The sequence below is a fragment of the Sesamum indicum genome, linkage group LG5 (genome assembly GCF_000512975.1).
Source record: "Sesamum indicum cultivar Zhongzhi No. 13 linkage group LG5, S_indicum_v1.0, whole genome shotgun sequence".
Taxonomy (NCBI): Eukaryota; Viridiplantae; Streptophyta; class Magnoliopsida; order Lamiales; family Pedaliaceae; genus Sesamum; species Sesamum indicum.
The window spans coordinates 3,863,759-3,880,455 of NC_026149.1; the positions used below are offsets into that span (position 1 = coordinate 3,863,759).

General features: G+C 29.7%; 2 protein-coding genes across 2 annotated transcripts; both read left to right on the forward strand.

The window, feature by feature from the left end:
- Nucleotides 2,880-6,454, forward strand: LOC105162006 (serine/threonine-protein kinase RIPK). Its single transcript, XM_011079905.2, has 5 exons — nucleotides 2,880-3,435; nucleotides 3,842-3,977; nucleotides 5,001-5,137; nucleotides 5,772-5,895; nucleotides 5,964-6,454. Exons 1-5 carry the CDS (start codon nucleotides 3,052-3,054, stop codon nucleotides 6,401-6,403), a joined length of 1,221 nt encoding a protein of 406 aa, XP_011078207.1. The 5' UTR covers nucleotides 2,880-3,051; the 3' UTR covers nucleotides 6,404-6,454.
- On the forward strand, nucleotides 8,006-11,591 carry LOC105161929 (RING-box protein 1a). The gene is made up of 5 exons (XM_011079791.2): nucleotides 8,006-8,252; nucleotides 8,363-8,413; nucleotides 8,495-8,554; nucleotides 10,993-11,064; nucleotides 11,153-11,591. The coding sequence occupies exons 1-5, from the start codon at nucleotides 8,108-8,110 to the stop codon at nucleotides 11,188-11,190; spliced, it is 366 nt and encodes a 121-aa protein (XP_011078093.1). The 5' UTR covers nucleotides 8,006-8,107; the 3' UTR covers nucleotides 11,191-11,591.

Consider the following 16,697-nt stretch of genomic DNA (forward strand, 5'->3'; position numbering starts at 1 on the left):
GAATTTATTCTAATTGGTTTAATTCGACTAAATTTAATTTAAGGAAGAATTGTGTGCAAATAGATTATGACCATAACTAGATTGGATAAATGAGGTGAATGGTGGAATAAAATGAGCATGTAATTAAAAGCCAATTGACTTAATTCTATTGGCGGCTACAAATTAATATCAAATATATATATATATCTATATATATACAATATAAATAATCCTACCTGCTACTCATGATGATGTTAAGTTTGAATATTTATTATAGTAGGAGGAACAAAATAAGTTTGAATATTTATTAAGTAATTTAGAATTTAATTAATCACATGACAAACGTTGTAACTTGTCGTATGAGCATTGGGAAAGTTGAATTTTTCGTCCTACAGTTCCGCCTAATGCATTTTCAGTCCTATTGCTTACAAATATTTTGAACATGCTCTCAAAATTTGCAAAATAAAAATTTATTTTTCAATCTTCCAGCCAACTTCAATTGGAAAATGACGAAAAAAAACTACATGCAGGTCACGTGGCCGTTATCTTTTCAAAACGTAGGAAAACGGCCGCGTGACTTTTACATAATTTTTTCCCATTAATTTCTCACCAAAAATTGGTAGAAGGACTGAAAGTGAGAATGTTTTAGAGTTACGAAATTATTTTCAAAAATATTGAAAGCATGAGACTTAAAAAAGTACATAGGTCAACAAAAAATGTAATTTTTTAATAGTTATTTATACATACACACATACATATGGATATTCAATGTATATATATATATCAATAAATTTCTAGAACATTGATGAAGACTATGAAAGCAAACCTACCATCCTCTTATCAATTAAAAGAAAAACTACCATATATTCTTACAAAGTCCTGACAACGTTGGTTCATAATTTGACTTGCTAACCCTCTGACCAAATCATTAGCGTGTAGATTAAGACAAAATTATAGTTATTATTAATTTCCAGAAGACCTTTTTTCCTTTTTGAAAAATATAAACAAAACATTCGTGGTGATTTATTTTTTCGATTGTGTGAGTGTCATATCAAATTATATTAAAATTTAATTTTTTTTGTGATCGATCACTATGTAAAATCCAACGTCAGTGTGTGCGTATGCATATATATATAAATATAATACACACACAAACACGTGTGGGTGTGTGTGAGATTACAAGTGTTTTTGGGCATTCTTTTTTTCTCTATATTATACTGTATGTTGTATGTATGTATATGGTAGCTGTATAATTTGTGTTGAAGGATCAAACATCCCGCCTAGGAAAACAAGCAGCTCAAATTGTGCTAAATCTAAGATATATGTATAATAATATTAGGGTAAATCATAGCCACTTTCATTCAGGTTCAGTATACTTATAAATACATTCTTATTATTTGAGAAATTATAAATACCATCTCTAATTTTAACGTCTGTCTAACAAGTCCATTCCGTTAGTCTCTGTTAGGTTTTCATCCAATTTTTATGGTCAACTGACGAATATGCTCTTTTACTTTATAACTTATGTATTTTTTAAAATTCTCTAAAATATGTTTAATTATGGACTAATATTTTCTATGCATTATTTATTTTATCCACCTGCAAATTTTTTTATATAAAATTCAACAAATGCAAAGTAATAATGTCCAACCCACCATTTGAGAATTACATAATTATTTTTCATTTAAGAACTTTTTATATATTTTTAGTACAATAAAAAAATATTAATAATTATACTGAATTTTAGAGAGAGAGAGAGAGAGTTATAATTTACACGTATCATAATCAATATATATTGTGTATATGGTTTTCCTTTTTTTATTTACTAAAAAGGGCCCAAATACTTTGTGAACCAGCTTTTAATTAGAAGGTGGTGATGAGGAGGAGGAAGCGCGGGCTAGTGTTTCTTCACGCACAACACACACTCAGAAAGAAAGTCAAGAAGGGCAGCCAAGTCATTTTCTATCCAACCAAATTTATATGACTACCAGACATTTTTTGCCTATTATTTTATTTCAATTTGTTTCTACCTCCCCCTACAACTTGTATAAAATGCGATCCGGACAATAACTCAATAGTTTGAACTCAAAATTTTTACAAGAGATTTTATATTTGAATTTGCATATATATGTTTAAAAAATAAAAATAAAAAGTTATATATTTGAATTCTACTACTGATTTAAGGGCAGTATTGGTAAATTGTCCTTTGTAAGTACTCGTATTTTAGAAATTTATATCTTTGAAATGTGTAATGTGGAAGTAATTTTCTGAAGGTTATATATTAAAACTTAATTCTCTGAATTTTCAAACAGTGGAAAGGTTTGGATTTTACTAGGATTGTTCCGACCCGGTCTCGTATGGACCAGAATCTTAAATTAAATGCATGAATTCATATTGAGCAACCTACAATTCTAATATTTTTGGTTCACATAAAATAATGGAATTAAAAAAATCTATAAATATTCGCCAACTCTATGTTCCAAGTACAACTTTTATAACTATAATATTTCTTGATCTCAAACATTTATCATTTACGACCTAATAAACACATCATAAGACTATAATAAGGACATTTTTAATGCAGTTTTGACGATTTTCTATTTTGTAAATCCTTTCATTCAATAAGAAATTAAGACATATTTGATCCCGTTGAAAACCACATTCCCTGTCCGTATAAAATTCAAGGCTCGGCCCAAAGTATCCCACTTTCTTTTTTTTTTTAAAAAAAAAAAGCTTAGTTTATATTGTGTATATATATTATTAAAATATTATGTTTTCAACTTTAGTCAACATATATAATTTCGTATATAATATGAATAGAAATAGGTAAAAATACAAAATAATATATATAGTGGAGGAGCATACACACCACATCTGATTTATTATTACATACTATATAAATGCAGAAAACCATACATCCTCAGTTAAGTCTTATAAAAGGACTTGCAAACCTTACATGTCTCCATGTCCGCTCCAACACAACACTTAGTCCTCATTCCAATCAACAACCCATCAATCTTTTCTTGTTTTCAGCTCATCCACCGTTCATCATAAGGACATCTTACATAATCAATGGCTGTCAACAAGAAGAGGAAGATGAAATGGCAGCACCGTTTTCGGAGCTGTTTCAAGCCCGACGCCCCGAACCCCGACCAGAAGAAGCCCGTCTTGAAGCAACCTTCGTTTCAGGGGATTTCGTTGTCGGATTTCAGCAGTTCCACGCTTTCGGAGGATCTGTCTATTTCCCTGGCCGGCTCCAATCTCCACGTCTTCACGCTTCAGGAGCTGAAGCTCATAACGCAGAACTTCTCGTCCACCAATTTTCTCGGTCAAGGCGGGTTCGGGCCTGTTCACAAGGGCTTCATTGATGATAAGATGAGGCCCGGCTTGAAGGCCCAGCCCGTGGCCGTCAAGCTCTTGGATTTGGATGGCGCGCAAGGCCATAGAGAATGGCTGGTATGCATGGAATTTTACAGTCTTTAATTTAATTTCTTCAAAATTACATTTTTGGTCCAGTACCTATAGGTTGATGGCATTTTTGGTTCTATAACTTACTCAATTTACGCATTTAATTCTTTTATTGACAAGTTAAATTCTGAACACCTGACATTTGGTCTTTTTTTGACAAATTTAGTCACGTGTTGATAATTTTGGTGAGAATGACCTACAATTACAGGAAAAAAAATATGATATATTCTGGATTAAATTAATATGTAAATAGAGTAAATTATAAGAATATAATTTGCCTTTAATTAATTATTATTTAAAAAAAAAGCAAATTTCTGTTGCATTATTATGATTTTATTATGCAAAACTTTTTTTTTTTTTTACATTTATTAATTTTTGTGGATTTGATCAACAGACTGAAGTGATATTTCTTGGTCAACTGAGACATAGAAATTTGGTGAAGTTGATTGGATACTGCTGTGAAGAAGAACACAGGCTTCTGGTATATGAATACATGCCCAGAGGCAGCCTGGAAAATCAACTCTTTAGAAGTAAGTTCAATACCTATCCATTACTTCTTTTTAAGTGAATCGATTACAGTTACATTATACATATATAGCTGCAATTTACTAGAGTTATATATATATATATATATATATGCATGTCAACTGGATTAACTTGTTAAGAATTAGAGATTAATATTTTAATATGAAAAATAATTATAGAAAAAGGGCAGTTTGGTTGTGTGTTATTGTCAATGAATTTGTTAAACAAATTCACACTCAATATATATATATATATATATATATATATAACTGTCACTTTGAACAAGTTTTTCTTACTTTCTTGGCAGATGCCAACTGCCATGACTTTCGCAGTTTGTTGTGTAATAATACTTACTTTTTATTCCACATCTCCCAATAGCTCAATTGAAATAATTCTTTTTTTCGATTTTTTTTTTGAGATATACGCCGTAATTATATATAATTTTATCGCTATTTTAAGAAATTGAGCAATACATTAATTTTTAGATCAATATATTAATTTAACTAGAATCATGATCGTAGAGACATAGCTTAATTAACAAAATTGAGGCCCCATGACTCAGTTTGAGGTGATGGGTTCGAACCTACCAACGTATGAGATGTCTCTATTTTAATAGTAGATGTTGATTATGTATAATTATTTGATACTGAGAATTAGTATATGATTGTTATTAATAATTATTAGATATTGATAATATATATTGATGATGTAATTGTTAAGATATTAATATTTGATGTTGATAATTGCAATCAACTTTCCAAAAAAGAATAAAAAAAAAACTAAGAACTATGAAATATTACGTTAGAATAGACTCACATAAAAATGAGATAAACATATTCAAATCGATGACCTCGAATTAAGTTATAGGACCTCAACGTCCAAATAATTTCACATGAAATGAAAAATATGGCTTATTTGGTTTAATATTTGACTTTTTTCTATAATATTGTTTTATTACTTTATACGAGAGAATTAATTTAGAAATTTCATGCAATTATTTTAAATAATTTTTTTTTTTTGATAAATAGGGTTTTCTGTTTCACTTCCATGGTCAACGCGAATGAAGATTGCTTTGGGAGCTGCAAAAGGGCTTGCCTTTCTGCACGAAGCTGAAAAACCTGTCATATACCGAGATTTTAAAACTTCCAACATTTTGCTGGACTCCGTGAGTTCATTTCTATACCTAATATTATTAATTTGTGTCGTATGTTAAAAAAAGAAAAACTAACTTTTTCGCTACAACATAAACAAACACGTTTTAAAAATTACGATAAATTAATATTATTAACCACTGTCAAGCAAAATCGATTAGAAAATTTAATTTTTTAACATGATTTTTAGTTATGATCAAAACATTTGTCATAATTTTAGTCACCTCTAATATTTTGGTAGCTAATAGTTATTGTGGATCCGTAGTTTAGTTGCATATGGCATAATTTTTTTTTTAACCATAGTAATTAACTGTCATGAAAAATCATATTTCTTCGTGTTTATATATAGGGTGAATAACAATTTATCCCTCTATGATATTGAAAATGATCGCATTAGCCCCTATGAAAAAAACATAGCAATTTACCCCTTATACTTTTTGAAATAAAGAATTTATCTTCTTATACAGGTAGATAAATTGTTTCATTTTAAAAATCATAAGGGGATAAATTATTGTATTTTAAAAAATACAGAGAGGACGTAAATCGCTATTTATTTTTTTATAAGGGATTATTTATTCATTTACAATATTACAAGAAGGTTGCGGGCACCACTTATGTTTGCTACTCTTTTTGTCTTTCTTTTGTCAGGATTACACTGCCAAGCTCTCCGATTTTGGGCTTGCCAAGAACGGACCAGAAGGAGACAACACGCATGTTTCCACCCGCATCATGGGCACACACGGTTACGCTGCACCCGAATACATCATGACAGGTAATGAACTTTCTTGATCTGTTTTGAATATGATGTTGTTCGAACTCGACTAAACACATTATGCACAGGTCATTTGACAGCAGCGAGCGATGTGTACAGCTTTGGAGTAGTACTCTTGGAGCTTCTAGCAGGCCGAAAATCGGTAGACAAAAGCCGGCCTCACAGAGAACAGAACCTGGCAGAGTGGGCGAGGCCAATGCTGAAGAACCCCCGGAAGCTAAGCCGAGTAATGGATCCAAGACTGGAAGGGCAGTACTCCGAAATAGGGGCTCAGAAGGCGGCAGCAATAGCCCATCGATGCTTAAGCCATCGTCCCAAACTCAGACCGACGATGAGCCAAGTGATCAAAGTCTTGGAGCCCTTGAAGGATCTTGATGACATTCAAACAGGCACGTTTGTGCTTGCAGTTTCCCCAGACGGTGACTCCCACAAGGAACTGAAAGGCCATAGGAACAGGCCCAAGTGCTCTAGATCTTCACTTGTTTTCAATGAAACTGGTCTAGATTAAAACCTGGGAAAAGTTTGCATCCAATGCACCAAGGTTAATGAGTTACACAAGTGCAAGTATAAAAAAGTGTATATATATAAGTATTCGGACAGAATATTAGTGAAAGAACAAATACGCTAATTAGTGAGTGCATGTACTTTTTCTTTTTTTTTTTTTGGTTTTTTGATTCATGAACACTTGCTATTTCTTTATTTCCTAAACTGTAATTGGAATGAGATCACTGATTTTGGTCAAACTAAGTAAGCAATCAACTACTCCTCGAGTCAGTTTGTAGTATCATAATTCCTTTGACGATTCTTAATGTATATCTCCAACTCTATTTTTAATTACAAAACATGTATAAATTCGTTTTCTTTTAATAAATAAATCAATCAAATTTCGGGAGGCTTCATGAAGTGCTTCTTTCGGAGTTAAACTCCCATTTGTCCATATTTCGAGAAAAAGTATCTCTTGTTTTTCATTCCCATTCCCATAGGAATGTTTATTCGTTTCATTCTGACGTGGCTTTAACTCGACCCAAACTCAAGTATGTATGGGCTCATGGAATAACCCGATACAACTCTTACTACCTAAACCTTTCCTATGACGTTAAGTATTTATTTTGCAAGATTTTCCTATGGCGTTGAATGACTATAATCGGGGGTCTTTCTTGATGTGGTTCTTATTATTTCTATCTTATAGATCTTATACGAAAATAAATTTAAACGTACCAACACTTTACTGTAACATATCCAACTAATTTAAGTATTATTTACTCACCAAGATACTTCTTTTTCCATAGGCTACATTTCAATAAGCATTTTCTAAGTATAAATTGTACCTAGTTCCTCTAGAAGTGATTGTACTTTTCTTTGGTGGTTTTGACTTAGGAGCATTATCAATTAACCCACAATTTATTTATTTATTTATTTTATAATACATCCCCACCATAAAAATAAAAATAGAAATAATTACAAATGTGTACTTAGTATTAAGGAGAAAACCCTCCAAAGCACTCATGAATTTTTTTGTTTATAAAAAACGTATTAGCAATACTATATCCTAAATTTTATATGGTTTATGGGATTTGATTTTTGTAGTGTCTGTTCATCGTAAGAGACTTCTTCTGATGTCATGGAAATATTCTTTTATCATTATTTAAGTTTAGATAAGTGTATGATTCTTTATTTAAAATATTCTTCAATATTTTTTTAGATAAATTAATTAGTAATCTAATTTAAATTTTATTTTCAAATCAAATAGTTTTTATTTTGTCACTTAGAAGATTATTTTCTATTTTATAATTTAATTTAGATAAGGGTACCAATCATTATTTTTATCCAAAAAATTCACTTAGTTTTCTAGGTAAATTTAGTTATTAAAATAATTTAGATTTATTTTATTATTTAATTAGTTTGATTTAAAATTTAGATAATTTTATCATTTATTAATTTCTATGTAAAATTTACATATTATATATTTTTTATTTTAAAAATAAATATATATAATTTTACTAGGCCTTGACACATGGTACTGTAAATGAATCGGGCCGTGGCCCGTTTGGATTAGGCCCATTCTATGAAAGCCCAATAGCATAAATGCGTTTACGTGCGTAGTCTCTTATTTTCTCTGAGAAGTAGAGATTCTTTGCAGCTCTGTAGACGCAGACGTCACTCCAAACCGAAAGCAAAGAACAAGCGAAGCCGGTGCCCTAGTCAAGCGAAGATGGCGTCGCTCGACACCGACGTGAATATGGTTCCCGCCGGGGAGGGCTCTTCCGGGGCCGGACCTTCCAATCCGACGACGTCCGCCAAGAAAGCGAAGCGATTTGAGATCAAGAAGTGGAACGCCGTCGCTCTCTGGGCTTGGGGTATGCGATTAGTTCTAGTCCTTGGTCTACTTGGTTTTCTTTCATTTTACTTAGGTTCTTGAGTTCTGATGCTGAGATTGCGCGGGAGCTAACCCTAATTCTTGATGCAGATATTGTGGTGGACAATTGTGCTATTTGCAGGAATCATATTATGGATCTCTGTGAGTCCTAAATTCTTCTTTGTTTTTTTCAGTTGAGTTGGTTTATTTTATTGGTCTAATATTTTGGGATGTTGTAATTAGGTATTGAGTGTCAGGCTAATCAAGCCAGTGCCACGAGCGAAGAATGCACGGTTGCGTGGGGTATGTTGCACGGCTATGCCCCAATTGTCTTTTATTATGCTCCGTGGTGCTTTTGCGACAATGTTGTTTGGGTATTGATGTGATCGAATTTTTTGGTGACAAAATAGGATAATTACTCTTAGAGATAACACATATAGTTTGACTTCAATTTGGATTAGTATTGTTGCCCATTTGGGGTGTTCCCTTTCTATCCCTGATGTTTATTTGATTCTCCACATGTCATATTTTGGATTTATCTCTAATCAGCAAGCAAAAAGATTTTAAGGATGCCTTTCAGCTGGACTTGTGTCATAAGACATATTCTTGATTAGTATTTTTGTGCAGTCGAAGCAATTTAGTCTATAAATTTGCGTGCTGGATTTGATTGCATCGTCTAGTGTTAAATAAGCGATAGGACAAAGATAATGCTAAGTTTGCATTATGCAGAACACTGGTTGTCAATTTTGTTTGTTTAATTATCTAATGGTTGCTTATTGTGTTCCTCTTTTTACAAGTAAACAGATGTTTATTGGGTTTGATCGCTTTCTATGTGTTTTCTTGGTGATTCCCTTCAGTAGTATTCATACTTGTCTAAAAGTGATGCAACATTTTTGCTTGAATGCTATTCTGCATGTCAAATAGATAGATGCCCAAGTAACCTCCTTGCCATTTCTATCTATATCAATTTAGGTCTTGTTCCTTTTGTTGGATAATTTGTCTTTGGGGTGAAATATTGGTGGGGGAATATTATTCTGCAGAAAGGATGTCCTTCCAATCAACTGAACATTTTCTTGCCAAAATTTTGCCGAGGCTTCAAGAGATCTTCTACCTTGATAAATTTTAAAATTTTCCATTAATAGAACTATTTGTACCGCATAGCCTCTTTGTTCAGGCATGTTATCTTAAAAGCTAAGCAAAACAATCTTGTGGTTTTCTCAATTGTTTCATCATTAAATTGAATTTTAATGTCACATCTGAGGCAGCAGGTGCGAAGGGTTTCTATTAACTCAAGATGTGAACTCAATTAAACTCTTTTTTTCACTACTTGCATTCCAAAATGTGAGCTGCATTGCTACCGTTCAGCAGCCATTCTGAGATTGCTGTTGTAAGTTTTATTATATTCACTCGAAGGATTTTATCAAGATGAAAATTAGTAGCATATGAGATTTTGCAGCATCAAAGTCAACTAACTTCACACTTGTCTGAAAAGTTAAAGAGTTGGCTGATAGCACCTGCACATGTCCTCTGCCGCCTGCTGTAGGCCTAAGCTCAGTAGACCTGCTATTTTATTCCTTCCCTTGGTTGGAATAGGCGGGTCATTTAGCTCAGTTAGTCACATATATCAGTTGTCATGATGTGCAGGGAATATCTCTCGTAATTTCCGAGTAATATTACTGATAGTGGGACATAATAAACTTGATGTAATTAAAAATGAAAATTTCCGGGAACGAACTAAGGTTGTAATAAGGCCCTCCTAAAAGTAACACTTGTAGCAAATATTCTGAGTTTTGTTCATTGACCGCCATAGCCCTTACCAGTTCTGTTTATTTTCTTGAATGTTACCCTCTCAAAATGGTTATGCCAAGCATACTAGCTAACATGTAGTCTTTCCGTACGTAAGAATTCTGGTGAGCAATCATTGGCAGCTGAAATATGTAATAGTGTTGGTTAGATAATATAGTGAAGAATATGCCCAGAACCCAAAACTGAAAATCTGCTGATGGCCATATCTTATATTGCACTATCCTTATGAATATTTTATTGACAGTTGTTATCCTGTCTCCCTTTGTTCAAGAAACTAGCTACATTCTACATTTAGGTCTGATTGAAGTTTCATCTGGTCTGAGCCTTTCTGTTGTAGTACTGTGTTTGAGTACCAGGTTTCTTAATGATGTTATTCATGAATGGAAGTGGCATGAAGTATCATTTGAAAATGAACTCTTGTTTTTAAAGTAGTAGTCTTGCATCGATCCCACCTCTCCCAGGACAATGAACCGGTTAATAAAACAATAGAAAAAGCAGTTGCTACACCTAATATTACAGACATGTTTTCTTATTGGTGTCACATTGTGTCTTCTGTGTGAAGATTTTTGGTTAAATTTCAAGCAGCACCTCCGTGCCATGCCTAAAAACTACTTTAGAGAACTTCCTCAGTTGTATTATAACTTGGACTAATTTCACAAGAAAAGTAGTAGGAGTTTAGTGTAAGAGATAGCAAACAGGCAGTGTTCTATACAATATTGGAATTTTGTATTTACGTTGAGATGAAGCATTAGAAAGTTCTGGTCTTTAAACTAGAGTTTTAAGCAGTGCCTTCATTATATGCCATTTATTTCATCACTTAGTCTGTGAATCACAGTTATAAACCTGCTTGATGCCAATGTGTTAGTTGCTTTTAATTTCTCCTGCTGATCGTGATGATTTTTTTATTCTCTTATTCTTTTTTAAAATTGCTATAGGTGTTTGCAACCATGCCTTCCACTTCCACTGCATTAGCAGATGGCTCAAGACCCGTCAAGTCTGCCCTCTGGGTAAGTGCTCTGCAAATTTGACTATGTCACTGTGAATTACATCATTACATGGAAGTGTTAATATCTAATCATTAACCAAATTCTACAGATAACAGCGAGTGGGAGTTTCAGAAGTATGGTCACTAGGGCCCTGCTGGTATTGTCCTGAGGTATATTCTTATTCTGCATCAGAAGATTGGAATCAACCTGGGATTTTCAGAAGTATGATCACTAGTCGCAGTTGAACAGATCGGAACTGCTTCAATGCTTCGCTGCAATCATTTAGTTTTCGTTGTAGCAAATTTAGGAAACCTAGATTTGTTGGAGGGTGTTATATGTATATTTTAAGATTTGAGATCGTTGTGCATGATTGTGATATCTATGCTTGTCGTTAATGATGTTTCGGTTACTCCAGCTAAAGCGAAAACGGTGTGATTATCCTATCAAGACCTGGGTTAAACTTGCTGCTCCCGTGATTCTTGCCCACCTCTCAGAATGTTTGCTTTCATAACATTGGGTGTTTATATTGGGACTACGTCTCCACTTCATCTACTTAGTAATCTTTACTAGTTTCAGCTTAAACGATCTTGCTATATATATATCTCAACAGCCATGTTGATATTTGTTTGGACATAATGTTGTATCTTTACCAATTGGGCCGACGACCCCAAGATGGCTTGATATGAAATAATACAGAGGCTGGACAAAGAATCTAGTTCAAAAATTGTCCTTTATTATAATAGAATAAAATAACTGTTTTCTCCTTAAAAATATCATTTACTGCCACCACATGTGATAGTTATTAGTGCGGACGATAATTACTTTTTCTGAAATTTGATATAATTATAAATATTTTTTTGTTGTTTGAAAAATTACAATATATTTTTATTTTAATTTTCGTTTGACAATGAGCTTATTTTGTTAGGTTTTTTATCTGATTTTTGTGGTGAGCTGATTAAAATGCTCTTTTGAATTATAAATTATAATTTTATATATATCTTATGATTTTTTAAAGTATTTTTATGATCTAATACTTTTTTGTAGATTATATATTTATCCACAATTATTTTTCTTTTTACATTTTTTGAATATATTTTTTTTATTTTTTAGAAAAATTCTACAAGGATAAATTGCAATTTTCACTTCAGCTTTTAGGGGCTATATAATTATTTTTTTATTTAAAGAGAATATTTGTAAATTTTTCAAATAACGAGGGTATTCATAATTATGTTAAATCTCATAAAGATATTTGTAATCTACCCTGAATATTTTTTCTCTTTTTTATTGTACAACTGGTGGGGTTTCTTTTTTCTTCTTTTTCAAAAAAGGGTGATGTGTTAATTACATAATAGGATAGGTTTGACACAAGTATCAATCCCTAGAATGTAGGGGCATAAATGGGTAAGGTAATGCCTTAAAAAAATGTATAAATTAGATTTTGGTTGGGTTTTCGCCCATAAAATTATGGGTTTATGTACCTAATTTAGACCTTTTTCTTTAATTCAATTAAATTATTATTTATCAATCTATTTAAATTTAAGTGATCAAATTTAAAAAATTAAAAAATTATTTATTGTGTAATTCTTTAATCATATATACTTTTGATTAATAAATAATTGAGTAATTAGTTATTTGAACATATTAATTATGCTATGTATACTTTTTGACATCTTAATAGACAATAACATTTGGTTGAAGTGATAAAATTGAAAATTAATGTGTTATAATAATAAACTCGATTGCTATTAATATTTAGATTTACTATTTTTATATACATTATTTTTTAAATGATGCATACTTTAAAGATTCGTGAAAGCATTATTTGTGAATGGAGTCTCACTGATTATGATCTTATTGATAAATTATGAATAAAAATAAAAATTAAATATACATTGATAAATCTAATGTATATAAACAACATAATAAATTATTGCTAAGTTTAATTTTTTTAATTATTATTTTATTTTGAGATCCAAATATAAATAATTATTCTATTTGATTTTACTTTGATGATTTTGGTCTAAGAAAATTTGTATTGAATGTGTATCTAATATACTTTATCATTTTTGTTTTAATTTAAAATTTATTTAGTTTTTTTTTTTTAAATTACCTTATCTTAAATAAAAACATCAAATATTATCCACAACATTAAGCAACCCATGTAAAACAAATTGATGATGATTCTAACATTTTTACACACATTATATGTGTAAATTTAATTTCACTTTATTTTAATTATAAAATATTTTAAAATTCTAAAATTAATATAAATTAAATAAAAACCAACAGAATAATCTTCTTTTTGAAACAGATGTCAAGAATAAAAGTGAGCATTTTTATTTTTTTTTAACTGACAAAAAGATACTTATAATTAGGGATAACTGCACACATCTCTTTTCAAATTTGGTGTAATTATACGTAAATTTTTTATAATTTAGTAGAAAATTACATCTAACACCCTTGAGGTTTGCTTCCGTCTAACAAATAAGTCCACTCGTTATTCTAAATTTACTGATATTAACAAAAAAATGAATGAAGATTGATATTAGCCTCGATTAACTTATTGTTGATTAATTATAGGTCAATTAATTTTTTTCGAACTAAACTATTCTTATAACGGTGAAAATATGTCTCTTCACATGTTAATGCGTGAAGACGTATGAGGGTAATTTGGTCATAAAAAGATTTATTTAACCTGCAATAAGTTAGTAATATGTCAATCGGAAGTATATATATATATATTGTTAATATAATCAAATTCAATAAATTTTAACTAATAGAGATATTTATTTATTAGACGATAGCAAAATTTATAAATGTTAAAATTTAATTTTTTAAATTATAAAAAAATTTACGTATAATTATATCAAATTTTTTAAAGGGAAAAGCGTAATTGTATGTTAGATGGGCTTTCTTTTCAATTTAGCGTTTTAATTATAGTGGGGAGATTTCTGAGTTGGTTGAAATGAAGAAAGCTGTTGAGTGCAATAGAGATTTGAAGTAGTTTTAAGTATATTATTATACATATATATATGTTTAAAGCAATTACAGAACATGAGTCAAAATGTACCTACTGACAACCTTTGTTGTAAAGAGTGGTAGATAGGTGTCTCCCACTCTCATTTTCCTGTTTTTCATTAATTAATTTTGCATCTACATTCCATGACTGCATATAAATGGCATTCTTTATGATTTGATCGAGTCGAGTTTAGTTGGCGAAATTTAAATTTATTAATCATAAAATCACAGATATTTTTTTATTATTTAAAAAATTATAATCCCTAATTTTTATGGTGAACTGATTAAAATGTCCTTTTGAATTATAAATTATAATGATATATATATTATAATTATTTAAAATATTTTACGAACTAATATTTCTTCTAGATGATTTATTTCAGACACCCTAAAAGGTTTTTATACTTTTTTTAATACTCTTTTTATTTTCCAGAAAAAAGTTCAATAAGGGTGAAACGATAATGTCTATTTCACCGTTTAGGGACTACATAATTATTTTTCGTATGAGGGGAATATTTATAATTTTTTAAAAAATTAGAGGATATTCGTAATTATGTCAAATTATAATCGGGTTTTTACATTTTGGCATCTATTTTTTTTTTTGTGTTAACAAGCATTTCAATTTTATAAAATTTTGCATTTTTTCATTTATAACTATTTTTTAATCTTTTTTAAAAAAAAAAATCACATGCAGTGCACATGTGATATTTAAGGGCTATATGATGTAATATTTTTCACATGTGCACAACATGTGATGTTTTTTTGATAGAAAAATCAACAAAAAAGAATAGTTACATATGCCTAAGTGCAAATTTTGTTAATTATGATCAAAAGTTGACAAAAAAAAAATCAATAATAAAATATAAAACGGACGTAATTGGGATGACAAATGTAATTTACCCTAATATAAAATAGACTTTGTGACGTAAAATCTAGGATAAAACACACTCTATCCCTCTGAATTATACTTGATGTAATATTTATTTCATTGAATTAACAAATATAACACTTACCCCCTTGATTGGACAAAAATGCCCCTAATGCCTTGAACCATTATATTATTTCGAATATACTTTGGTATTTTGTAATTGAAATCATCACCAAATTATTTTTTAATTAATTTTTTTAGTAAATTAAGAATTTAAATTAAAAGTGGGGTATCATGCATATTTTTAAAATAAAATTGACAAATATATATGCTTAACCAAATGAAAAAATATATTTTATCATATTTCTTAAAAAAAATATGTTTAAAAATTGATATGTAATTACTCATTTTTATCTAAAAGAATAAATAGTTAATAATTTAATTTTATTAAGTTTTTGTTACCAAATTAATAACTTAATTTTATTATCAAATTAATAAAATCTTTTCAAGAAATATTTTTGTATATTTGTTATACTTATTCATTACTTGACTTTGAATTTTGCAAGAAAAAGGAAAATCATAAATTTAACTCACTAATCATATTTTACTTTATTATAAATAAAAGATTTTTTTAATTAATTTTTTTAATTAAACTTATAATACAAAGTTGCTAAAAAATGAAATTCTTTGAACTAAATATATATAATATAAGGATTATATTGTCTAAAAAAATTAATTGTAGAGAATAAGTGTCACGTTTATTAGTTTAAGAGATAGGTATTATTTAAATTATTTTAATATTATTAAAAAATATAATTATAAAAGAGCAATTATTTTAATAATATAAAAAAATAAAATTACACAAATAGTGTTGTTCTAAAACTTTTCAAGATATAGGCAGCACCGCGATTACTGCCATTTTTATTTTAAAAAAAAATTAACAGCACCGCAATTTCAAACCACGGTGCTTTTTTTTTTTAAAAAAAAGACAAATTTAGTGCCACTATCAAATCAATTCGCGGTGCCATTTTCTATAAAAAAAGAAAAAAAACCATATTTATATAATAAGAAGGGAAATGACTAATTAAAATATTTACGAGCCAATTTATTTGTAACTTATATTTTCGAAGAAATAAACTTAAAACTGACAGCAATTATATCACGTGACTTAATTGAAGTGACGATATCGCAACAAAAAATTATTATTATTATTATAATATATTTTATAGGAAAAAATAATTTTAATTTAATATAAAACACAGACGGTATTTGTGTAATTTGATCTAACTTAAAAAAATATTAATATAGTTTATCCATATTATTAACCATCTAAATTAGTTTCTAAATTAATAAATCTTGTGTATTATTAATTTGAAGAGAAATAGGCAAAATGCTTAGAGACAAAAACATTAATTTTTTTTTTATAGAAAAAGCACCATAAATTGATATGGCGGTGTCCCTGAATTTTTCTTTTTCTTTAAATATGAAAAGACACCGTAATTCAAAATTAGGGTGCCTAATTTTTTTAAATAAAAATAATGACACCGCGATTTTATATCTTTAAAAGTTTCAAAACATTACTCGATTTTTGATATTATTAAAATAATTTGTCCTAAAATAATATATATAACATAAAAATATCAAGTCTTGTAACTTGCCCCCTAAAATCTAATCCAAACAAACCGACTCTGAGTTGGGAGTGGCATTCTCGTGAAAAAACGAAACCTTAAGCCTTGTAATTATCCCCTCCACGTTTATAACCCCGACA